The sequence below is a fragment of the Melanaphis sacchari genome, unplaced genomic scaffold (genome assembly GCF_002803265.2).
Source record: "Melanaphis sacchari strain LSU unplaced genomic scaffold, SCAv2.0 Contig19_pilon_pilon, whole genome shotgun sequence".
Classification (NCBI taxonomy): Eukaryota; Metazoa; Arthropoda; class Insecta; order Hemiptera; family Aphididae; genus Melanaphis; species Melanaphis sacchari.
In genome coordinates, this window is record NW_020270975.1 from 1596640 (window position 1) to 1621480 (window position 24841).

The 24841-nt window shown below is 25.4% G+C and overlaps 6 protein-coding genes across 8 annotated transcripts; 3 read left to right on the plus strand and 3 right to left on the minus strand.

Annotated features, from left to right (window-relative positions):
* Nucleotides 1–1903: 1903 nt before the first annotated feature.
* LOC112592974 (triosephosphate isomerase) lies at nt 1904–4125 on the minus strand. Its single transcript, XM_025337155.1, has 4 exons — nt 3810–4125; nt 3539–3747; nt 2323–2541; nt 1904–2258 (listed from the first exon to the last, which is right to left on the minus strand). The coding sequence occupies exons 1-4, from the start codon at nt 3916–3918 to the stop codon at nt 2052–2054; spliced, it is 744 nt and encodes a 247-aa protein (XP_025192940.1). The 5' UTR covers nt 3919–4125; the 3' UTR covers nt 1904–2051.
* A 326-nt stretch (nt 4126–4451) lies between these two features.
* Nucleotides 4452–7513, plus strand: LOC112593033 (INO80 complex subunit C). Its single transcript, XM_025337254.1, has 5 exons — nt 4452–4491; nt 5851–5973; nt 7040–7139; nt 7205–7272; nt 7330–7513. The coding sequence occupies exons 2-5, from the start codon at nt 5899–5901 to the stop codon at nt 7459–7461; spliced, it is 375 nt and encodes a 124-aa protein (XP_025193039.1). The 5' UTR covers nt 4452–4491; nt 5851–5898; the 3' UTR covers nt 7462–7513.
* A 42-nt stretch (nt 7514–7555) lies between these two features.
* Nucleotides 7556–8194, minus strand: LOC112593034 (ATP synthase-coupling factor 6, mitochondrial-like). The gene is made up of 2 exons (XM_025337255.1): nt 8058–8194; nt 7556–7984 (listed from the first exon to the last, which is right to left on the minus strand). Exon 2 carries the CDS (start codon nt 7975–7977, stop codon nt 7669–7671), a length of 309 nt encoding a protein of 102 aa, XP_025193040.1. The 5' UTR covers nt 7978–7984; nt 8058–8194; the 3' UTR covers nt 7556–7668.
* A 147-nt stretch (nt 8195–8341) lies between these two features.
* LOC112593032 (protein DDI1 homolog 2) lies at nt 8342–12921 on the plus strand. Of its 3 annotated transcripts, XM_025337251.1 has the most exons (7): nt 8342–8535; nt 8614–8907; nt 8969–9163; nt 10255–10742; nt 11399–11588; nt 12217–12296; nt 12789–12921. In XM_025337251.1, exons 2-7 carry the CDS (start codon nt 8640–8642, stop codon nt 12867–12869), a joined length of 1302 nt encoding a protein of 433 aa, XP_025193036.1. In that variant the 5' UTR covers nt 8342–8535; nt 8614–8639; the 3' UTR covers nt 12870–12921. The 3 variants fall into 3 exon arrangements, with proteins under 3 accessions (XP_025193036.1, XP_025193035.1, XP_025193037.1); XM_025337250.1 differs by lacking the exon at nt 8342–8535 and having other exon boundaries at nt 8565–8907; XM_025337252.1 differs by lacking the exon at nt 8342–8535 and having other exon boundaries at nt 8565–8907; nt 10258–10742.
* A 3005-nt stretch (nt 12922–15926) lies between these two features.
* LOC112593031 (ATP-dependent RNA helicase DDX19A-like) lies at nt 15927–22259 on the plus strand. Its single transcript, XM_025337249.1, has 9 exons — nt 15927–16168; nt 16273–16496; nt 16600–16692; nt 16881–16983; nt 17047–17161; nt 17227–17404; nt 17461–17698; nt 21567–21729; nt 21785–22259. The coding sequence occupies exons 1-9, from the start codon at nt 16148–16150 to the stop codon at nt 22042–22044; spliced, it is 1395 nt and encodes a 464-aa protein (XP_025193034.1). The 5' UTR covers nt 15927–16147; the 3' UTR covers nt 22045–22259.
* LOC112593029 (geranylgeranyl transferase type-2 subunit alpha) lies at nt 18538–20549 on the minus strand. The gene is made up of 2 exons (XM_025337248.1): nt 20409–20549; nt 18538–20205 (listed from the first exon to the last, which is right to left on the minus strand). Exon 2 carries the CDS (start codon nt 20188–20190, stop codon nt 18637–18639), a length of 1554 nt encoding a protein of 517 aa, XP_025193033.1. The 5' UTR covers nt 20191–20205; nt 20409–20549; the 3' UTR covers nt 18538–18636.
* Nucleotides 22260–24841: the final 2582 nt, after the last annotated feature.

Genomic DNA, 24841 nt, shown 5'->3' on the forward strand with positions numbered 1-24841 from the left:
CCCACTTTTAAAGTTTTAAAATAATTGTAACTATTGTCATTTAAATACTTTAAAAATAATTATTCTCTTTAGGTACCTATTCTTGTTTTAAAATACCAAATGCCCTCTTTTTTATTGTTGTATTCCAATGACTAATATTTTATTATTTTACTGTTTTAAAAATAATATTTTATCATAGTTTTAAGAATTTATAATGAGATTTCTTCAAACGAAAAACAAAAAAGCAAACCACAATAGGCCCAAATCTGAAAATGTTTAACTTATAAAGTATGTACATAGGTATTAACTGTTTAATTTAAATATTTTAATTTTCTAAATAAAGTTAAGTATCAATACATAATTACTAAAAACATTTACAAATATTTCAATATCAAATTTATTGAACTAAAAAAAAATATTCAAATACGTATTCTAAATATAAATAACACCAGATATTTAAATATATTTTCTGAATTCTGAGTAGGTGCCTACAGTTAAAAAGTACTTTTTGCAAAACTGACTTAAGCTACAAACTTATTAGATCTAAAAAGGTATAAATTATTGCATTGGTCAATGTTTAAGTAATAATGGACAAGTCGATAATACTTACAAATTATTGAATTGTTTAGTCCATATTACATTAAGTTGATCACTTCCTGTATTTTGAACTCGTTACTAAGTCTGTAGTTTGTACTCTGTATGACTGTATATGATTTGTCTTTCGCTTTTCATATTAATTATTCTTTAGCGCCATCGGCTATCGCTACGTCGTCAATGTAACCACTTACAGTACCTAGGTATTCTAGTAGACCATTAATTTACCAAAGAGGTTTCGGTTAGCAAGTTGGATTTAGTTGTTATTTGAGTGAAGATGAATTCCATATTACAATTTACCTACTGAAGGATAAAAAAAATGGTTGAAAATTTAAATTCAAAACGATATCTTAACAAACAATTTTAGTTTTTTCATTGTAATTCAAAAAGTATTAATCGTAAAAAATTTGAGACATTTCACTAAAACCTATTATAATTTTCTATACTCGATGATTTTTTCAAAAATAATTAGATTATTTTTAAGTTATTTACAGACATCAAAAATTTTCGAATTTTTTTTCACAAATATTAGAAGATTATATTTTAACGAATACGTCAAAATCACGAACGTTTTATAATTATTTTGTAGTTAAAAGCTTGCAAAATATTCAATTTTTATAATAAAGCTTGAAATTTTAATACAAGGGCTTCTCTGAACGATTTTTATTAAGACATAAAAATGTATAAGTACAATTTTTTTTAGATATTTATAGTTAAAATTTAGACAAAATTAAATATTGAAACAATTTTAGTGGTTTGGTTGTAATTCTACTTGAAAGTACTTGAAACTTTTGATGTATAATTTTATATATACTATGATATTTTCTAACATTTAAATTAATTTTAAGGTATAGCCCATTTATACCACATATCTTTTCATATTATTATATAATAAATCAGTATTGTTTCATAAGTTAATGACAATAATATGATATAAATATATACTATGTACTTAAGTCTAAAATAATTAATTAATAATTATATGGTAAAATATTAAATGTAATATAGACTGACTGACCATCTATCACTCTGAATACTTTATTTTTTATTTTTTATCATTCTCTAATTATCTGTTCAGATCCACCATAAGAGTATAAAAATTTAATTTAATTTTTCCTATAGTAGAATATATTATAATAAGTACCTAGAAAAAATTATTGTTATTTTTTGCCTTCTTTCTGAAAACATGATATTTTAGTGTCCCAAAGATTTCCTTAAGAACAATGAGACTTTGACGATGACAATAAAACACTTTTATGACTGAATGGGTATATTTTAAGTTTTGTTTACTATATCAATACAGCAAAAATAACTAGTGTTTTAAGCAAAGTTTAACACAAATACAAACATACATTTATTCACAAAATTGTTGCTTTGATCAATTCTAAATGGTATTAAATTAGATACCTATTGCATTACGTTTACAAGAAAACAACAATAATGTACATTTATATAAATAAATTTATGATTTAAACTTATTAAAGATTAGCATTGACTATATCAACAAATTCTGGTTTTAAGGATGCACCTCCAACCAAAAACCCATCAATATCAGATTCTTTAGCTAATTCTCGACAATTAGATGAAGTCACAGATCCACCATAAATGATGCGTGTAGTTTTGGCAACAGTTTCATTTACTTCATCAGCTAACCATTTTCTCAAAATTTTATGGACATCTTGAGCCTAAAGATATAAAATATAATATAAGTACAAAATAAAATTATTGCAGAAATTGTCAACAACTTACTTGTTGAGGACTAGCAGTTTTACCAGTACCGATTGCCCAGACTGGTTCATAAGCAATAACTACATTTTCCCAGTTGGATATTTTCTCCTTAATAGCTTTAATTTGCTTAGCTACAACAGCTTCAGTTTGTCCAGCTTCACGTTCTTCGAGAGTTTCACCAATACATGCAACAACAGACAGTCCAGACTCAAGAGCATGATTTACTTTTTCAGCAATGAGCTATTAAAACATTTAAAATAATTTAGTATTAACATCAAGGCTTTATTTATGGAAGAACTCTTCTCAAATGTTGTACATTGTTTAATAAAAATATTTACTCTAAACTAAATTTACTATTATAATTTAGGTATAAAAGAAAATAAATATTTATAAACATTCAAAGAAAGATAAACTAATAAAGATAACTCTTTTAAGAGGCACCCAAAAAATTTTTCAAGTTACTCAAAAGAAGTTTAAAAGCAGTTTACTTTTTTAAAAAGATATTAATATACTATCAATATAAAATTTATTATTATTATGATAATTTTATTAACATTTGTATAATTATTTTCTTTTATCATTTTTTTTTTTTATAAATTGATAAAATTGCACAGTTTTCAATGTTGATTATTATTTATTAATTTATTAGACTATAGTTTAAAGCTATTTTTGTTTTATATCCTTACAAAAAATTAAGAGCATTATAATTGCACAAACATACTCTTTCACATTAACAAATAACCCCAGTGATAATAATCGTTAGAGTAAAGCCACGCCCCTCCGCACAAACTAACCACCATAAATGGATAAAAAATATTAAAAATAAAAATAATAAATTAATTTTTACAGTAATAGAGAGTATTTATGTATTATATGCCTATACAAATTACAAAGTAATTAAGTGCATAACCTATAAAATGTTTATGCACACTTTAACAGATATAAAAAATAGTTATTGATGAATCCATAGATGTAAACAAATACACTTTATAATCTGTAGATTAATATAAACCAAGAACAAATAAACAAAGCCTACAAATAATTAACAACTGATGTGGAACAAGATGATTAAACATACACTTAATACACTAAATAATGTGATGACTAATAACTTGACATAAAAATAAGATGGGATGGATTTAAGTTTTCATAAAACAAGCCTATTTTTTGTGTATAATAAAAATATCTACTAAAAATCAGTTATTATTTTTTAATATAATTCAATTTCAATACTTACAGTATCAGTCTCTTGGAATATTTGCCGACGTTCAGAGTGACCCAAAATCACCCAATCAATACCGATATCTTTTAACATACTAGGGCTTATTTCTCCAGTAAATGCTCCCTTTTCAGTTTTATAACAATTCTGTGCAGAAACATAAATGTTATTTGGTGCTTTTTCTTTGACGAAATCCAAGTATATTGCTGGTACTCCAATCAAAACCTCTAAAAAAAAAAAAATTAACACATTGTATACACGTCTCAATCTGTTATTTTCATGAACTTACCAACATTAGGGTCCAAAGGTCCTTTTACTAAATTGCTGAGTAGTTCATCGGCGACTTTCTTTGAACCATTCATCTTCCAGTTACCTCCAACAAAAAATTTTCGACACATGTTGGCTGTTGAAAAAAACGATCTAGTGGAAAAATTTAGAGAATGAGAGTCAACGAGCAATTCCCTGCACGGTAAATGGATGAGTGACTAGCTAATGAACACCGAACGTCAAATCTATTTTACGATTGAATAGAAATTGATGTTGAATGTTGATGTAGATACGATAAATGATGATAGCGAACGTAAGACCTAAGTATTGACATGGGCCGTGATAAAAACGTAGGACATACTTATGACCTCTAGTGGGGAACTTAAGGTCGTAAAAATATACAAATTATTTAACCAGCCAAATTGATAACTGTATGATATGTTATCATTATTCTGTGTCTTGTTTGTTATTACTTACCATAAAAGATAACATTATATATATAATGACATTAAAATTTAAATAAAAATACTTGAAACTTTTAAAATAAAATATTGAGTTTTTACGCTTTCGGTGATTCATATTTTTTCTTAATTTACAGTAAATGCTAATACAATACATTATTTTCTATTAATATTAGTGTCTTAGTAATATCAAGCACTATAAATAAATAGTATTTACTATTTAGTATTTTTAATTATTTTTGAGTAAGTATGTATAGTTTGTACCATTGAATAGTTTGTACATACTATGTGGATGTTTAAGTACCTATAATAAGATATTTCATTCATAACAACGTAAAGTGTACTCATAGACACATTTTATTAAAATTACCATCTGTTACTGATTTTTACCAGTTAAGGCCTAAGAGTTGCTTTTGCTTGGGTAATAAACTACTTGAGAGTAAAATTTTACCACTCAAAAGATCCACATATTTAAGAATTGAGAAATATAGCAATCATTCAGATATGAGGTATAATAATAATAATTATTATTAATATTATACTAAAATTATAAAAATGACTCACAAAAAAAGATTACCTATGTTTTTACAACATATTTATGTACAGAATGATTACTTAATTCAGTGTTAAAAAAAAAACTATAATATAATTAAAAATATTTGTTACATAATTTAAAGTCAAAAATAAATAACATTTTTTGCTAGATATTTTCTTATTTTTCATTAGAATATTATTTATGTTGTCATTTAAAAAAATTTAATCTATATTTTTTTCATAAATATATTATTTTCTATTTAATTCAAATTACCTATGTAAAATTTTTTTCTTTAAAATAAATATATCTTATTACGTTAAAAAAAAAATTCTATATATTAAATCCACAACATATTTTTGATTAATGGTCATATATTATTAATTAATAATATACAATTTTGAAACAAAATAAAATAAAACAGTTAGGTCTTAAAGAAGATTAATTTTTATGTAATTTTTCTGTATTTTGTCTAGTATTATAATATTAAATAGAGTTTTTGAAGGTTTAAAACACTTATTAAAACTAAAAGTTCTATCAATACTTTAAAATTAAAATACAAAATTTTAGTCTTTGAAACTAATTTCATTAAAATTCAAGATAATATATTTAAAAAATGAAACAAACATTAAGTTTTAATAATTTATGGTAAAAATAAAAGTAATTAATCAACTATAATACCATGTCATATAAGACTTACCTTTTAAAACAACTCTGTATATATGCTGACATTTTATGATTTTGTAATGAAAATATTGAAAAATACTGATCTTGCCTGTGTAGTATTATAGCTGCCAAGTAATAAAAACAAACCATAGATCATAATATATTAAAATGGGAAAATGTATAAAAAAAAAACAAATACAATTAACAGTACTGTAAACAGGGAAACAAATAAGTCACTTTGACCCAAAAACCATTTTAAAAGAATAAAACGTATATGTATCAATTATTAATTGCCAACTATGCTAGTTAAAAATACAAAATAAATTATTATTGAATTAATATTTAAAACAAAGGAAAAATGTGTTAATCTATTAACATTTAACACATAATATTTTTTTCAATAGAGAAATCAAGTGCCCATCTTTTTCAATGTTTTGATCTTCAAATAACTCATGGCAAATACTCCAGTAGACGAAATAACTCACAAAGAAGAAAAAAAGTTTGTGTTTAAAGACTCAACTTTTGATGTAAGTAAATCTAAAAACCTCAATAATTGTAATTAATTTAAATTATTGAACATCGCTAAATTAAATATAAAAAATGCAATAAGTATAAGGTATGTTTTATAATTGTTATGCCTATATTTATATGAAAATGTTTATAAAATATTGTCAATAATCTTATTAAATAGTTTATTATTGTTTATTTTACTATTTGGTGCTATTTCAAAGACTTAATATATATATATATTTATTAGTTAATACTAAATTACAAAAAGGTATTATACTTAATGGATATAATTGTATTTAAAATATTGTACAATTTTATAATCTAATCCTATTAAGTTATACGAGTTTTGAATTTATATTTGTTTAGAACTTTTTGAAGCCCCCTGAACCCATACTTTTTACTAAAATTTAATTTCTATCTTTTTAAAAGTAGTTCAGCAAAACTATATTCCATTATCTGCATTATTATTATCTTGTACAAATAATATTTTTATTTGTTATAGTAAAATGTTCCTTTTTTTTTAAGCTAAAGTAACAATATATATATATATAAAGTTTGTACTATTATAAACAGTAGAATAATTTTGTAAAAAATAGTATTTATTGTTTTTTACTAATGATATATCTATTATTTATGTAGTGAATGAAAAAAAATAGTTTTATTGAAACCTAGGACCCTTGGCCTGATTATTCCATAAATCCAAAACTATTCAAATAACTCATATAAAACTATGTTATATCTTGTCATTAGTGCAAAATAGACAAGGCATTGTACAGTTTAATAATTCAATAATATTATATTTTCTGTTAATGTTTTTTCTACAGATATACAGTATTAGTGTATATCTGTGGTTTTTTCACTAATTTATCATTACTATAAAAAAAAAAACAAGATTACAACCTAACACTTATAACCGGCTCGCTGAATTTTTTGCCATTTTTTCATTCCTAGATACACCACTGAAAGCAATAAATTTGTTTATAAAGACAAATAGTGTATAGTTTATTTATTATATTTAAAATTATGTTTAAAAATAACTCATTTAAGCTGTTTGTGAGTAATAACTAATAATTAATGTTACAGAGCACCAAAACAGTCAATGGAAAAAAAAAATTGTGGCGTTCTTTAAAGCAAATAACAACTCAAGAAAGAAATTTACCCTGGCCTGATAACTCAATTAATTGTATATAAACTATAAACCTTATTATTTTATATCTCGTATTTTATTTGTATCTTTCATGTTTACAGATAGCAGTATTTCTGCTCCGCCATCATTCAAACCAGCCAAAAAATATTCAGATATTAGTGGATTAATTGTAATAATATTAAAATGTTTATTTATAAATACCCAACTAATTAATCTTTTTTTTAAGGCCAAATATAAAGATCCTCAAACATCTTTATTCTATGCTGGACATGAAGAATTCAGTACTGTAAGAAACCTGCCTAGTGATATTATTACTGGATATCTTACATTACGAGGAGCATATAATCCTATTGGATAATATTAAATTAGATAAAGACTTACACACAAAGTTAATAAATATGTTGGTAACAGTAAAATGTTTATTACTATCTTGAATTATTATTAAACAATAATGAACTTTATAAATCAATGTTTATTAATTACTTTATCATCTCTTAATCCTCCTATTCCTGCATAATTACATCACTACTTGTATAAGTATAAAAACACACAAAATGTATTATATTTAAACTTGTGGATCGACTTTGGGTTCATCAAATTTAATTGCTGGGAATTTGGTAGGATCTTCATTTGGTCCAATGTTGTATTGTCTGCCTATCTTTTCTAAATCAGCCTTGTAACCTTTATCGATTGAAGGGTCAAAAGTCTTGGAATCAAATTTGCCTTTGTACTCGCGAATTTTATCCAAAAACAATTGTTGGATGGGATCTGAAACGTTAGCCATCAACACTGATGTAGCCGATATGTTGCGACGAACGAATCGACTAGCCGATCCACTGGCATTCAATTTTTGTAATAAATTAAATGACAACATGTTAAATCTGAAACATTAATTATATATTAATACACGTATGTATATCTTATACACACAGAAACAAATAACAAAATACTTACTCTGTATTAAGTTATGACTCTTGGAGCAAGTGTACAGAAATTTTTTGATAAAAGTTTCAAGATTAAAATTTTGTAAAAATTTATAGTGACATAAAATCTCAAATCATATGTCCTACTACTCCTACTGTCCTAGACAAGAATTCTATCTCCAAAATGAATGTCAATTTTTTTTTTTTTTATTGATAAAAGACAGTGTATCCAAAATAAAATTCTTCAGATTAATTATATGTATTGATATATATTATTTATTTGGACAACGTATTAAAAATTGAACCATAAACAAGATTTTTTCAGTACCAATTCTATTTATATTCAATTTTAACTAAAGTTGTAAATTCTAAAAAAATATTTTACATTTTTCTAAACGTTGAAAATTGTTATTCTACTATTACGTTGCAGTAATTTCATGTTTTCTGATAAGCGTGTGGCCATGACAACAATAACAAAGAATGACTGGGTGGTTTTCTTTATTTAAATAGTTAGAAAATATAATATTAGATTATAATTTATAGTAAACACTAAACAATTTTAAGTTAGTAAATTTACATTTTTTTAGAAAATTTTTTTTATATAATTAACATAATGAAGATAACTGTCACAACACACGATGACCACTTGTTTGTACTCGACGTAAGCGAGGACTTAGAACTAATCAATTTCAAGGCACTTTGTGAAGTAGAAACCGGAATTCCGTCACAAGAGACTGGGCTTACACACAATGGTCAGCTTTTGGTTGACGATTTTAGTACGATGAAAAACTTGGGTGTTCATGATGGAGATGTTATCATAATTCAGAGAGTTGCAAATAGCGCTACTGCAATGGATCACTCATTTAGTAGACCGAGCAATAGTATGCATGTATGAAATAAATTTTATCAGACCTTATATCTGTAATTGTTTTTATTTTTTAGACGTGTTACCACAATTTGACTTTAGCCGTATTCAAGTGCCTGGTTCATCTAATAGCAGCTCAAATACTAACATGCAACATCAGATGCAGGATGCAGAGTATGTTCGGAACTTGTTTCTCTCCAGTCCAGAACAATTAGCACTCCTAAAGCAAAATAATCCCAGACTTGCAGATACATTGACCTCTAACAAAATAGGTCAGTAGATAGTCATACATTTAATATTAAATACAAGGTTTTATATATTCATTAATAAAATAGATAATTACTACTATTTATAATGTGATAATAAGTCAAAAACACTCAGTGCTAGATTGAATTATTAAATTAAAAGATTTAATATAATGCTCGGTACGCAGTCTATTGTATAACTATTTAAATCAACCTTATGGGCTTTAGGAGATATTCAACATTATTACATAGTGTTGTGTACGAAGTGATTCACCAAGCATACTTTCACCCTTTTTTCTTCAATATTGCAGTTATTCAAAATTTGACTTTTTTATTGTATTACTTTAGAAATGCCCTTTAGAGATACAAATGAAATGGCTCAGTTTCTACTATAATTTATTGCAGATTTCTCTATAAATGTTGATGTAACAAAATTCAAATAAATAGTTTTTGAGTTATTTATCTGTATACTTAGAATAATATATTTATCATTTATTTTATCAATCTATTAACATATATATTTTTTAAATGTGATCCCTAATGAAAACATTAGTTCCTATATAAATTTATTTTATGTTTTTATAAAATCATTTTTAAAAATTTTTATACTTAGTATACATTTTAATCACTAAAAAACTACTTGTTCAAATTTTTGATTACTAACATCAAAATTTTCATAAAATTTATCCACTTAAGTAATTTACAGTGTTAAGGGGAATTTTTCATATAATAAACAGAATGTTGAACCACCATAAGACACTCCTCAAGTATTACAAAAAAATCTAAAGAATTTAAAATAATCATCTTTATGTGTATTTAAACATAAAAATTAAAATTCGAATAAATTCATTTTTATAGTAAAAAATGGAATTGAGTATGTTTCTTTGAATCACTCCATTTGTGTTGCATGAATTTAAGTAGTTAAATTAGTCCCATTTAGTTATGATGTAAATTTTTTTAATAATAAGTCTCATAAAAAATTAAAAATCTAGATCATTTATAATCTTTAAACATTTCATAATATCTAAAAGGATTTAGGTTAGACCATTTCTTAATGTATGACTGCATATATGAGATTGATAATAATGTGGAAATTGAATTATTAATTTTTCCTGCAGAAGAATTCGCAAATGTTATGGCTGAGCAAATGGAAGAACGAAAAAAGCGTGAGGACCAAAGAATGAGAATGATGAAAGCTCATCCATTTGATTCTGAAGCACAAAGATTAATAGCAGAAGAAATACGTCAAAAAAACATTGAAGCTAACATGGAAGCTGCTATGGAATACAATCCAGAAATGTTTGGAACAGTCGTCATGCTTTATATCAATTGTAAAGTAGATGGATATCCAGTGAAAGCTTTTATCGATTCAGGTGCTCAGACTACAATAATGTCATCTGCTTGTGCTGAACGGTGCAACATCATGCGTTTAGTTGATAGTAGATGGGCTGGGTTAGCTAAAGGTGTTGGTGTACAAAAAATTATTGGCAGGATACATATGGTTCAAGTTGCAATTGAAAATGATTTTTTAACAACCAGTTTTTCTGTTCTTGAAGATCAGCCAATGGATATGCTTCTTGGATTAGACATGTTAAAAAGACATCAAGTAATGATTATATTTTACAATTAATATAAATTTTCTTTCATAAACATTTTTTCTATTGTTATTGTTTTGATGTCTAATACATTCTTCTCATTTTTCGTTTTAGTTTCTTTTTTATAAACTTATATGACATATCAAATCTGTATTCATGAAAACATATTTTGTGCTTTTAGCTTCAATATTATTTGTTTGTGTCAATTAACTTGTTATTAGACTTACAGATTAGGTTAATAATATCTTGGTTACTTAGTAGATTTTTAATTTATATTTTAATCTTACATTGAATTAATGTTGTAAAATATTACAATTTTAAAATGCTCATAACTCTCTTTAAAGTATAAATATCAGTAGATGTCTATGAGATTCTCTTGGATTATATTTTTACTTTTAAATTCAATACTAGTTTTAATTGGCTTATATTAAAGTTAACACAAAATTAGTTCTTTTGAATACAAATTTATTTTATTATGTATTTGTAAAACAAAAACAAAACCTGTTGTTTTGGTATTCTGTATACTAATAATGTTCATTTATTTACTTTTATTTTTTCTTGTATTTTTGATAAATTTTTACATGATATAATACAAAATTAATTTTATTGTCAAAAATGTTAAATATCTAATAAATTTATATGTATTTTTATTTATTTTTATTATTAGTGTTGCATAGACCTGGAACATAACGTTTTAAAAATTGGAACAACAGGGACTGAAACACCATTTTTACCTGAAAATGAATTACCAGATTGTGGTCGTCTAACTACGTCCAGTGATCATGATGGAACTAAAAATGAAGATAAAGAACTAAGAAAAGCTATAGATGAAAGCAAAAAAATGCAACAAAGTAGTAGTAAGTTTTAAATCTTCACAAAGTTAATTTGAAATGAACCTAACCTTTCTTTTTAAAAATAATTTATACAAATATTATTATTATAATTAATTAGACAAGAGAAGAAAGGGTGCTTACTTTATCCAAATTACACGTTTCCTATTACTTCCGGGTACCTTTTTCCTTCCAATTTATAATTGTTAGTACAGTAGGGTCTCGTTAATCCAAACGAGATTGGGGAAAGGGCTTAAAAAAAAAAAAAAAACGATTTTCTCACAATTTAAATTTTGAAATTAATCTTGATTTATACTGTATTCATAAAAATTTGTTGTTGAAAAACTCCATGAATAAAATTAAAATTATTTTAATAATGTATATACAGCTAGTTAATATAGGTATACATATTATATTAGATATTATTATGAATTATGGTACACGTGTGTATTAGTATAGTGACGCAACAATTTCCAAGCCCATTCGATTACTGTGTCTTTCAGATTAGCCTGTGTTCGAATTAAGATAAAGAGACTCTATTGTAGTTTCTTTATTATGAATATGTTAAATATCTAATTTTGTTATTGTTAAAAGCTATTCAATATAATCAAACATTTTTATAGTTATTTATTTTATTTTGTTTTGTCATTTTTAGGTACCAGCAGTAAGTCTAGTCAATCTTTCAAAGAAACTGATATTTTAGAACTGATCAACTTAGGATTTTCTAGAGAGCAGGTAAAGAAAAATACAATTTGAATATAAATAAAAATATGAAATATGTTTTTATGAAAAAAAATTAATTCATGATATACATCTAATTATTTTTAAATATAATTAATAATTATATTTGGAATGATATCTAAAACTAAATACTTCTATTATAAGGTGTCTATCAAGAAATCACTACATGATGCAAGATAGTCAAAGATCACTTTTTGTGATCAGTTGTAGTGTTGAATATTTCAACAAATATTCTTTAGAAAAAATAACAACGTATAGACTTAATAGACTATTCAAAATAATAATTTATAATTTTACACATAATTATAAATGAGTACATTTGTTTAATTTATATCTTTTTAAATCTATTATTTTAAACATTGTAATTCAATAAAACTAATGTTACCTAATCTAATTTATAATAATGTTATATAACACACATAGTTATACTTAAAATAGTTAAGACAATAAAATTAAAATATATAATTTTCTTCTTCTTTTTTTCAGGTTATTCAAGAATTAAAAAGATTTAATGGAAATAAAAACGAAGCTATGGCCTCATTGTTTGCAAAAATATTAAAATTTTGACAGTTGTCAGAAGTTTTCAACAAAATTTATATAAAATTTTCTTCCTCTTCGAGACTGTTTTTATTTTTCAGTCAATTTTAGTTTTAATTTTTCAAATTTGTATTTCATTATTTTTATAATTTTTGGCTGAATTTATATATCTATTGTTTTTGATAAATTAATTTAACAATACATTTTTAAAATGAAACTTATAAATACCTTAAGAAAATGTAAAATATTTTTATTTACATTTTGTATCTGATTTATGTAAATCATGTTAACCGTTTAAAATATTAATAAAATCATTTAAATAAAAGGTATTTATAAGTTTCTGATAAAATTCCTTTCTAGTAATTTTTCTCCTTGGTAAAATGTTAACTTCTTTTTACTTAGAGACTGTATTTTCAAAATAATGACTTTGTCTATTATTTACACAAATATTTAAATGCATTAAAGGTGTTAAGTTTTCGTACGGTATGTAGTCTTATATTAAAAGTAAATAATAACAAATAAATAAGGTTTGGGATTATTAACCACAACAATGCTAAAGTAATATATTTCAATATTTGTAGTTTTTGCATTACCTAAAATATTGTGTTCAAAACAAATGCATGATTGTATAAAATAAAAATAATTTAAAAATCAATCTTTGTTATAATTCTTTTTCCATACCTACTTATTTAGGTACTCCTTATTTCTCTATATCTTTACTATAGTATTGTTCAACAATTCAATCATCAAATGATTTTTAAATTAATTTTAACAAAAACATGGTAAATGATAATGTATAAAATAATTTAATAATTATTTTTATGTATATAATATCATACACATATACATTATATTTTTTAAATCAAAGAAAAATGTTAAGATTTTTTTAATTATTATCCATACAACAACTATATATTTATTTAAAACCATAAATAGTTGAATATTCTCTAAAGCCACAGTCGCTCTCTCTTTGTCATCTAATCGTGTAATTATGACATGTTCAATTGCATAATTAACTGGTATTATAGTAACAGATGTTTTAATGTGAATTGGTAAACACTAATAATCAAACTAATGGATAATCCGATTAATATAGCCACATGCAATCACGTCGATATATAGTGTATATAATACTTTAACTACATTGATGCTATCTTCAACCTATAATATCAAAATATATTTTAATATAATAGATATTAAAAACCAATTTCAAAATAATGTGTTCAACATGAAATTATTGAAAGTAAAATAAACAAAACTTTTAGTTGGGCTCTGCTTTTCAAAAAAATAATCAAATTGTAAGACAAATGTTCTTTATGTTTTGTTTGTTACAAATTGCAGTAAAACAACTTACAGGTAAGCAGATACCGCCAACTTTTAATAATGCTCAATTTAAAAATTTATAACACTACTTAACTATTTTGTGAATATTTAAGTACACAAATATAACAATCATTTAGAAAAAAATATATATACACTCACTAAACTTGTCTAGAAAAATAGTATCTCTTAACAAATGACCTCAACACCATAAAATAGGTATATTATACTATGTAGACCTGTACCTAGTCTATAACTTGGTTTAAGCTAACAATTTTTTAATTGTATAGCTTCCATATTGAACCATAAACAAACTATAGTGTATAAGTAGGAATTCATAAATAACCAAAGTAATTAATGTACACAAATAGTTGTATGTTTTGTAAATAAAAAATTACCTAATATAAAAATTCTAGGATAAAGAACAATTATATTTACTTACATTAATTATACTTCAATACTTGGCAAGTTCTTTGAAATTATCAAAATATTACTACATTTAGATAGCAACTTAAAGCTAAAAAAACTAATTACAATAAATTCTAAATTACAAATCCAAAATAATTATTGAAATTAATTTTTATTTAATACATTAATAGATAATTAATAATTCTCAAAGTTGACAATTAAGCGAGTTTATAATACTAATAAAACAATTTTAAACAATGACATTCTTAAATGTTAGTAAATGCTACTATAATAAAACACAATATAAGCATAAGAAAGATTTTTTCATAAATTTCAAAAATAACATTAATCAATTAGAATAATATAGCCTATACGTACTATAACGAACACTGAAAAATAAAAATTACAAAATGATAGATTATAGTAAAAGAATAATGTTAGTGGAATGATTGTTCGATATTAAAGATATAAGTACCTATCATACAACCCAATGGATAACGTTAAAGTGTAAAACACAAAAACCAAGACTTTCAATCGATCAATTGCTACTTTAAAATTATTGAATTTTTCGTTAAATTAGACATTTCTTTTTTTGTACACCGCACTGACGTGTAATAGCACTGAGTGCATGAGAGTTGTACGACTTTCCCTTAGTTTCCCTCAATTGGATCATTATCTGATATGACTAACGTCTCAATCCACGTTTTAAATAAAACAATTCCAAATGAATGTTTAGCGTTCGATGCCATGTAGGCTTATAACCAAATGGACAGCGCTCCTGTTCTCCGGTTTCTTTTTCTAAAGGTTGTCCATTAGTTTACCTAAAGACTATAAATTTATGCTCGTAGCCCGTAGGGGTTAAATTTAAGTCAGAAAGTCTTAGGTGTCCCTAGAACAGATAAGTACCTACCTGTTTATACTGTATACAATATACATTTTTATTTATTCGTGATCATTCGATGTATTTTTATCTAATTAGTTATTACTGTTATAAGTTTTTTTTTTTTTTATAGTACTGTTAGTAGTTACTAATAATTACATCGCTATTAGCTGCAGTTTATAAAATAATATTTAAATTACCTTCTATCTTTATTTTTTTGGCCATCGATTTTTGTTACCACAATTTGTTTTTATTTTTAGGACGCCCTTGAACATGAGTAAATGCGGATTTTTTATAGTCTAAATTTCTGTACCTATTTCACTTCTCTTTATAACGACCGACAACAAAATAAATTGTACTCGTATTATATCACCGTCATTAAATTTAAAAATTGTTCCCGCCACAAAATTATCAACAGTCACCGCAGTATAACCTACAATAAAACGCTCGTGTCGGCGGTTTGATGATAGCGAAACAAAGATTGTAAATTTGTAAGTGATTTATTTTAATTTTTCATAACACTTTCGAGTTTAACCGGTACACAGTACACAATCACTAATTGATTTACTGTAAGTCTGAAGTTTTGAAGTCATGAATGATAAGTTATAACTAATAGTCATTCTATTTGCGTAATCAAAGTTTCCTATTCTCTCAGATACTCCTTTAGGTTTACCAAAATTATTTTTTAGTATTTTTAATCATGGAATCAGTCACCAAAAACGTAAGTACTGATTTTTATTTTATTGTTTCTGTAACGCGATTTCCTTTGGGTTTCATTGATATATATCTGCATTTTAATTACATCTAATTAATTATTTTACACAGTTTTCCAATGCAAACTTGGGTACCAATAACTCAAATGATCCAACTATAGAGAATCAAAGCAATACTTCTAGTGAAGACGACAAAGAATTGCCTGCATCTGAAAAATCATTATTGCAGAAAATTGTGCGCACAGGTCTTATAACTTCTAAACATGATATTGAAGTGCAAAGACGAGACCCAAAGTCACCATTATATTCAATCAAGTCATTTGAGTTACTTAAGCTGTAAGGTTTTCAAAATTTAATTTTTGTAATATTAATAATGATTAAACTAAAAATATTTGTTATGTATTCTATTGATGAGTATTTTTTTTTTATATTTTTGTAGTCATCCAAATTTACTTAAAGGAGTTTATGAAATGGGCTATAATGCACCATCAAAGATTCAAGAAACTGCATTGCCTTTACTCTTAGCCAATCCGTAAGTTTTATAAAACATTTCATACTACAAACTCAAATAGTTAAACTATTGTGGATCAACTGAATTGTATTTACTTGTATTAATATTTTAATTTAATTTAAACTTAACTTGTATTTAAGTATATCTAAATATTAACTAACATATATTTTTAACAGTATCTAAAATATTGAACTTATTGCATGTTATAGACCTCAAAATTTGATTGCACAATCACAGTCTGGTACTGGAAAAACAGCAGCATTTGTTTTGGCTATGTTAAGTAGAGTTAATCCGGAATTACAGTATCCACAAGTAATTTAGATAAAAAATATTTTTTAAATGGTAAATTTAATTTTTTTATTTATGTTTCTGTAGGTAGTTTGTTTGTCCCCTACGTATGAATTAGCTATTCAAACAGGGGAAGTTGCAGCAAAAATGTCTTCCTACTGTCCAAACATTAGGCTAAGGTATGCTGTTCGTGGTGAAGATGGTTTGTATTTCTTTTTATTGTTTATTCATTTTTAAGATAGTACTACATGTATTATTTATTTTTAGTTGAAAAAGGTTCCAAAATAGAGGAACAAATAATTGTGGGTACACCTGGGAAAGTTTTAGATTGGGCAACTAAGTACAAATTTTTTGACCCAAAAAATATCAAAGTATTTGTATTGGACGAAGCAGATATTATGGTTGATACTCAAGGTCATCAAGATCAAAGTTTCCGCATTAGAAAGTAAAACCTTTTATCAATATTTTTATATAAATTTAAAATTTAAATTTCATTTTAAGGTTACTACCAGAAACATGTCAAATGATGTTTTTTTCGGCTACATACACAGAAGATGTTATGAGATTTGCCAATGCTATTGCACCTATGTCTGTCATTATAAGATTAAAACGTGAAGAAGAAACATTAGATAATATTAGACAATATTATGTTAACTGCAACAATAAAGAAGATAAATACAATGCATTAGTTAATATTTATGGAGGAGTGACTATTGGACAAGCTATGATCTTTTGTCAGGACATTAAAGCAAAATATTAATATTAGTAAATAGCTGTTTATTGCCCATTGGTTACTTTATTTTATCTTAAAGCTTAATTTATTGATTGCCAAAGAAAGTTGAATACCTTAAATCACAAATAATTTTAACAGAACGTATTGTTATTAATAACTTTCTAAGATTTATTTTAAATTGATTATTAATCCAAAATATATTTTTTGGCATATTTAACTAGATTTAAAATTTTTGAAATCTATTATTTCAAATTAAAACAAGGTAACCACATAAATCACATTATTTTGTCCTGATATTCTTTATATTATCATATTTAATACTGATGATGTTTTAACTCATAGTTACACACTATATTTGTTAAATTTATGATGCTTATTGTTAAATGCTGATATGTTTATACATTTATATCACAAAATTAACCAAAAATGTCTTTTATATATATATATTTATCTTCAATAACTATCTTTAATTTTTAAAAGCATCTACATATTTTATATTATGATGTTGCAATTTGATAAAATCTAACAGTGGTACATTAAAACAGAATATATATGACTTACTTTAAGAAGAAAACTTACAATGCATTTAAATGCATAATTAGTATTGCGACCCATTTTCCATTAAAAAACAAGGGTTCTTAACCATTAATATTCTTTAAACGCAAGCAGAACATGCACAAAAAATGTTGCATATTGCATAACACTTGGGACTATTTTATAGGATTACAGCAATCGTATGCCAGTTTTTGTGTTCCCCAATTGTAATAATAATTCAATATTGATAAAAATAAAATATTTTTTATTTATAAAATTATAAAAAAATTTTATTTTTGTATAAGCTAATATTATGTTCTAAGCTGTTAATATAAATTAAATAAAAGGATAATAAGTATATAATTTTAATTTTAGTAGCATTGTATGCATCTAGTTTTAACACTTAACAATCACATAACTTCAATATTAATAGATTGATTGATACCTTGTAATGTTTTATCAAGAGATATTTGTTTATTATCAATAATAATTTTCTTAAGTGATTTACATTTTGTTAACTCTTTGAATGACATTTCTTGAATTTGATTGTCTCTCAGATCTAAACTTTCTAGATTATTTAGAATAGGAAAATTGTTCAAATTCACCAGTTTACAATTTTTCAATGATAATTTTTTACACATAATTAAGTATTTTAAATGATTTAAATTACTGTGGGATAAATCATTATCACTCAAATCAATATTTATGTTAAACAAAAACATATGCATATGGTAAAATGCTGTTAATCCATATCCTTTCAAATTTACATCATCAGTATTATAATTATTATTGTTAGTAATCCAATGTTCAATTTTGTAACGGCTTTCAAGATCATGATAATAATTTTTTCTTTTAGTGTCTAGTACTTTTAATAAATTGATGTTCTTAAGACAATTTTCAAAATAATTATCCGGTTTTAATGTGTTAAGAAGTAACACATAAGTGAGTAAAGCCCACTTACTTTCTGGTTCTAATTCTAATAGTTGATGTAAACTGTCCAGTTGACCATTTAAAACAAGTTGAAGCTGTTCACTTATATTAAGATTGAATATATCTTTTTGAACATTGTCTATTGATACATCATCTATTACTTGGTTTAATTCATCAATAATCTGTATTTTGGTACTGTCGACATTGTCTAGTTTTTTATACCAAATTTTTGAATCAAATTTTTCCCAAATATTTTCTCCTTGTCCAATAATTTTATAATTATTTGGTAAATTTCTATTTAGTATGAGATAAAGCTTATTTTTTATTTGAGAAACTTTGTATATAATCTTTGATGGTTCTAGTTTTCCTATAAGCCATCGCTGGTATATCCAAGCACTTTGATCTGAAGGATCAGTAAATGCTGCACTTTCTACCAATGATAATTCAGAAATTTTTGTATTTTCTTCATCTTTTCCTGCTGCACTGAAAAGTTTTGATCGATAATGCCATGCAGAATAATTTGAAAAATTTAACTCTATCATTTCCATAGTAAATTTCAATTCATTTTCAATTGATTCTTGGCACTTGGAGGCAACAATTTGTCGATAATCCCAGCAATGAAAATTTCTTTCATCTAATTTTAAATATTTTGTACATAGTTGTAATTCTTTATTCCAATCTGGATTAGGATCTACATTATCCAGTAACCAATTTCGGTGATACCATGCTGAGTAAGATTTTGGATTTACTTGTAAACATTTTTCGGTTAAATAAAGTTCATCGTTTATTATTTCTTCAGAAGGTTTCAAATGTAATAATATTTCTTTTCTATAATTCCATATGGTAACGATATCAGGATTGGATCGTAATAGTCCTTCAGATGATTTCAATGCTAAAACATCGTATTCTTTACGAGATCGGCGGTCAAATACATCATTTATTGTATTTCGATATAGTTGAAGCTTTTTTTCTTTTTCTCGATCTGCAGCAGCTTTTTGTGCTTCGGTTGTATGTACTTTAAGTCTGTTATGCATATTTGTAAGATTAACCTAAAAATTAAAACATTAAAATCTTAAGTGCACGTGCTCTCATATTATAATAATGCCTATCAACAATTAATTATTAAACTATACACTTCAAGGTACATTGTGAAATAGTAATACCTTAAAATAATTGACAATGGGTAACATTAATAAAGTGTATAATATAATATAATGTCATACTATATACAAGTATAATCTATAAATCTCACCTTATAATAATATTCAGCAATAAATATATAGTTATTTTAGTAAAAACAAATTTTTCATTACACAACTAGTTTACTAAAAATTATAATCTTTGAACTATAGTCTTCTTCTATAATAGTTGAATGTATCAACATTAAAAAATTAAAATTCAGAATATATATACCTATTCTATGGAGTTTAGTATTAGTATTTAGTGATAAGGATACGATAAATCTCAGTGTTGCCAAATATTGCATAGTAAAAAATAAATATTGTATGCAATAATTTGTATGACTTAAAATAATTATTGTACATATTAATGAATATTAATTTTTAATAAGAACATGATATTTGTGAGTAAACAATAAATATAAACGATCTATTTGTTATATTTATATGTCTACTTCTTAGTGCATTTAATTTTTAATTTTTTTTTCCCCCCCATTCCTACAATATGTTTGAAATTAAACAATAATGACTAATAATAATAAATATTAATAAAAATTTATACTTCTAGGATTTTTTTATTTCAATAAATAGTTCTGATATACTTAAAAAAATGTCATTTGATCAATTAATATATTATTCATACATATATATTGACAATATGGGTATTGTGTTTTGTGTTATTAGTAACTATTGAATAATTTAGCTTAATGTACTTTATATAATTTATGCTATAGCCTATGTTATATGATTATTGGACCTCTAATCTAATTTTTCCGTTTACATTTTTTACTAACATTATGGTTTAAACCAGACAAATGGTGCTAATTTTTATATATTTAAATAAAATATATATTCCAGGTAGAATTTAGAAGTGTGGATACCCCTAATAATTTTTTTCAAGAGTTTCAATTATTTATTGTATGAAAAAATAATGATATTAAAAATTAAAATATAAGAAATAAACCAAATTAAGATTTGATGTTAACGAATGGAACCTTAAGAGCTTTCATTCAACAAAAAATTGATGATTTCACTGAAATCCAACTCTTAAAAATTACAATAAATTATTCTCAATGTTAATTTGGGATTATATTGGATGGCTTTGATTCATTATAGTTCTCAGCCTACTTTTTATAATTTTCATTTTTAAATCTAGTCCTGTATATTTATTAATAAATATTTAACATGACTGAATTTTTTGTAATATTAAAAATAGCTTTTTTTTATTTTAGACAAAAAAAATGGCTTTGTGGCTAGTCAATCAAATGGTAGAACAAGGACATGCTGTTGCTTTATTATCTGGTGAACTCACTGTCCAACAAAGAATATCTGTTTTAGATCGTTTCCGTGAAGGAAAAGAAAAAGTTCTGGTTACTACAAATGTGTTGTCTAGAGGTAATAAATATTATTATTTGGTTATGTATTTATTTTAAACATTTTATTATTTTAGGTATTGATATTGAGCAAGTCACAATAGTTATTAATTTTGATTTACCCGTGACAGTCAATCGTGAACCTGATTACGATACATATTTACATAGAATAGGACGTACTGGTCGTTTTGGCAAGAAAGGTATTGCTATTAATCTTGTGAGTGGTCAATTTGATCATGTCATATTGAAACAAATTGAAGAGCATTTTTGTAAGCCTATTGAATGTCTGAATACGGACAATGCAGATGACATGGAAAAACTGGGAGCTGAAGATTAAATTGTACTAATTGTCTATAATATTTTTCTTTTAATATTTCAAATTTGTAAAACAAATTATAAATCATTAAAACCTGTACTAAGAACTTATGTTAATTTGATAAACATTTGTTTTTACTTAAATTAAAATTTTGATTCAAAACCTTTTTTGAACAAGAATTGCCTTTATATTAATTTATAAATAAAAATAAGTTATCATTATAATTAAATAATTTTTAAATTAAATACATTAGTATTGTTGTCTTTAAGTTATAGGGATATATAACATTATTTGTAAACATTATTTTAAGTAAATAAATAAATACAATTTCTTTTAATTTTAAAATTTTTATATCAAATATTTGCAAATCAAAAAAAAAAATTTAAAAAAAGTAGTCATTCATATTATTTGTAGATCATTTTCATACCATTGTTTACTTGAGTTTACTTGATTTTAATTTATTAAATATTAGATATAAGAGTGAATTAAGCTCAAGCTAATGTGAGAACAATTAATTTCCAATTTCAATAATTTTAGTATTCTATTCAATGTTCTTTAATAAAACCATTGGAAGCATAGTTTATTCTTATTACATCGTGATCCTAGGAATCTTTATTGTACATCACTTGTTCATTGTAAAAAAAACAATTTGTTTCAGTATGATAGGTTTGTGTTTAATTTTTTTCATTACTCTTTCAGTAAAAAATACCACATTATATAATAATATTAGTTTATTTAAATTACCTCCAATTTCTGATCATAATATCTTGAGAAGGGTTAATATATTTTTAATACTGTTTAATCTTTTGGTGACAGACAGAAAATCTAATATAAAAATATGAACAATTACATATGTATAACTATACCATTGGTCTACGGTATATATGATATTACGTATTATAGCAACAGGGGGATGGCATATTGTTGTGTGGTAACTGCATGACAATATTATTAATATTGTATCATATGAGTCGTAACTATATTTTAAGTTGTTCTTATATCTGTATAAAAATAATAAAAATACACAGATATTTATATATACTTGTTAAATTTAATTTTAAACGAAATTTTAGGTATATTGTATGATTATAAATTTTACAATGAGCAATAAAAATTTAAATTGGTTTTAAGACATTACTAATTTGTTCAATGAACTTATTTTTACTGTCTTACAAAAATATATCATTAAATTTTGAGTTACACAAGTTGATATATCTAATACGGCATAAATATCTAATATTATAATAATTCAATACTAATAATATGATCAGTGGTGTATTCAAGGGAGGAGGGGATTTAAGCGGTTTAACCCCCCTCCTTGGCTTTAAAAAAAAATTGTTATTATAATGTATATAGATTTATAGTTTTGTTAATTGTTATATTTATGTAGTATTCAATTAGCGTACAACTAGGTACATTTTAATGCATTTACAGTTTTTCCGCTCCTGGACAATATATTTTAGAGATGAACAAAAAAAAAGGTCATTAACCCCTCCCCCCTCGGGTAATTTCTAGCTATGCCACTGAATATGATAGAACTTTAGATTCTACCTGCCTATCGCAGATTGTATTTTTTACGCAAGACCATAACATGAAACAAACATCGGCGCCACGGCCAAATGAACAGCAATAAATCAACGAATAGTTTAGCTGGCGATTTCCGATTCACCAATACTAATTTTAATACTAAGTCCACCTACACTGATGAATGATGAGTAGGTTCTGAGAAATAGTATTGGGTATTACACACTGCAGTGATGTACCTATTTTGCCTATACTCTACGCCAGACAACACTAAATAATATTATGTTTGTGCGAAATATATAAAACAATGTATGGTTGTGATAACATGAAAATAATAGGGGAAACGGGTAGTATATTGTAAATTAAAAGTGGGGAGGTCTAAACAGGGCTTTAGGGGTAGCTAGGTATGTAATTATAGAATATTGGGACATAGATTTGGGTGATACTTCCCTATACATTTATGCAGAGTGCTGGAAAATATAATTCTTACCACTAACAGATTGATTAATGGAAGAAGTTTAAGTTGATGGTAGTTTATTCACATCCGGAAAAACAAATAAAATTAACTTTCCTGACAACAACGTAAAACTAATAAACGAATCAAAATAGGACACAAAAAAACGTGCTTATATTTTAGTATAATATTAACAAAGTATATATCAATTTTCATATGCCAAATTCATACTGGTCGATTAGTTAAGTTATCTAATCTAATCTAATCCAGATTTGCAGACGATATGGAACTGTACTGTCTTTCCATTACTCTCAACATCAACAGATGTAACTGCAGATGTAACTGCAGAGGTCTTCATCTTCTTACTTCCGGTGTTTATGATGACATCGACAATTTCGATAGTATCAAGGTCGTCCAACGTGATCGTTTTTGTGGCTAAAGTGGTCACATTATCATTAAGACTGTGGCGATGGTGGTGATCAAACGGACACGTTTCTGGCGATGCGTACTCGATAACACGTCGATCGGAAACTCTAACCGTAGGAAAGCATTTTTGAGGAAAGTTATGGCGTTGAATATATTGATCGCCGTCACCACTCCCCATTTTTTCCGACGGTTTTAAACGTGTGCCATAGACGTGTACCGAGACAGTGCAATCATCCTTGTGATCTCGCGGTTGTGGTCTTCGGACCGGTGCTCCTCTTCCTCTTCCTCCAGCTTCTTTTCCTTCTTTTTTAGTTTTGTCGCACGAAGAACGCGCAGCAGCAGCCAAGGACTCGAAGTTTTTCACCAGCTTCGCCACTGAAGAATCAGCCGCATCGCGGTTCCGTACACGGGAGA

Coding starts and splice junctions, on each gene's coding strand:
- LOC112593031 (XM_025337249.1), top strand. CDS start 16,148: ATGGAATCAGTCACCAAAAAC. Junction 17,405..17,460: donor CAAAGTTTCCGCATTAGAAA/GTAAAACCTTTT, acceptor TTTCATTTTAAG/GTTACTACCAGAAACATGTC. Junction 21,730..21,784: donor TACAAATGTGTTGTCTAGAG/GTAATAAATATT, acceptor TTATTATTTTAG/GTATTGATATTGAGCAAGTC.
- LOC112592974 (XM_025337155.1), bottom strand. CDS start 3,918: ATGTGTCGAAAATTTTTTGTTGGAGGTAACTGGAAGATGAATGGTTCA. Junction 2,542..3,538: donor TATTCCAAGAGACTGATACT/GTAAGTATTGAA, acceptor ATGTTTTAATAG/CTCATTGCTGAAAAAGTAAA. Junction 2,259..2,322: donor AAACTGCTAGTCCTCAACAA/GTAAGTTGTTGA, acceptor TTATATCTTTAG/GCTCAAGATGTCCATAAAAT.
- LOC112593029 (XM_025337248.1), bottom strand. CDS start 20,190: ATGCATAACAGACTTAAAGTACATACAACCGAAGCACAAAAAGCTGCT.
- LOC112593034 (XM_025337255.1), bottom strand. CDS start 7,977: ATGTTGTCATTTAATTTATTACAAAAATTGAATGCCAGTGGATCGGCT.
- LOC112593032 (XM_025337251.1), top strand. CDS start 8,640: ATGAAGATAACTGTCACAACACACGATGACCACTTGTTTGTACTCGAC. Junction 9,164..10,254: donor ATTGACCTCTAACAAAATAG/GTCAGTAGATAG, acceptor TTTTTCCTGCAG/AAGAATTCGCAAATGTTATG. Junction 12,297..12,788: donor TAGGATTTTCTAGAGAGCAG/GTAAAGAAAAAT, acceptor TCTTTTTTTCAG/GTTATTCAAGAATTAAAAAG.
- LOC112593033 (XM_025337254.1), top strand. CDS start 5,899: ATGGCAAATACTCCAGTAGACGAAATAACTCACAAAGAAGAAAAAAAG. Junction 7,140..7,204: donor GCCTGATAACTCAATTAATT/GTATATAAACTA, acceptor TCATGTTTACAG/ATAGCAGTATTTCTGCTCCG. Junction 7,273..7,329: donor CAGATATTAGTGGATTAATT/GTAATAATATTA, acceptor CTTTTTTTTAAG/GCCAAATATAAAGATCCTCA.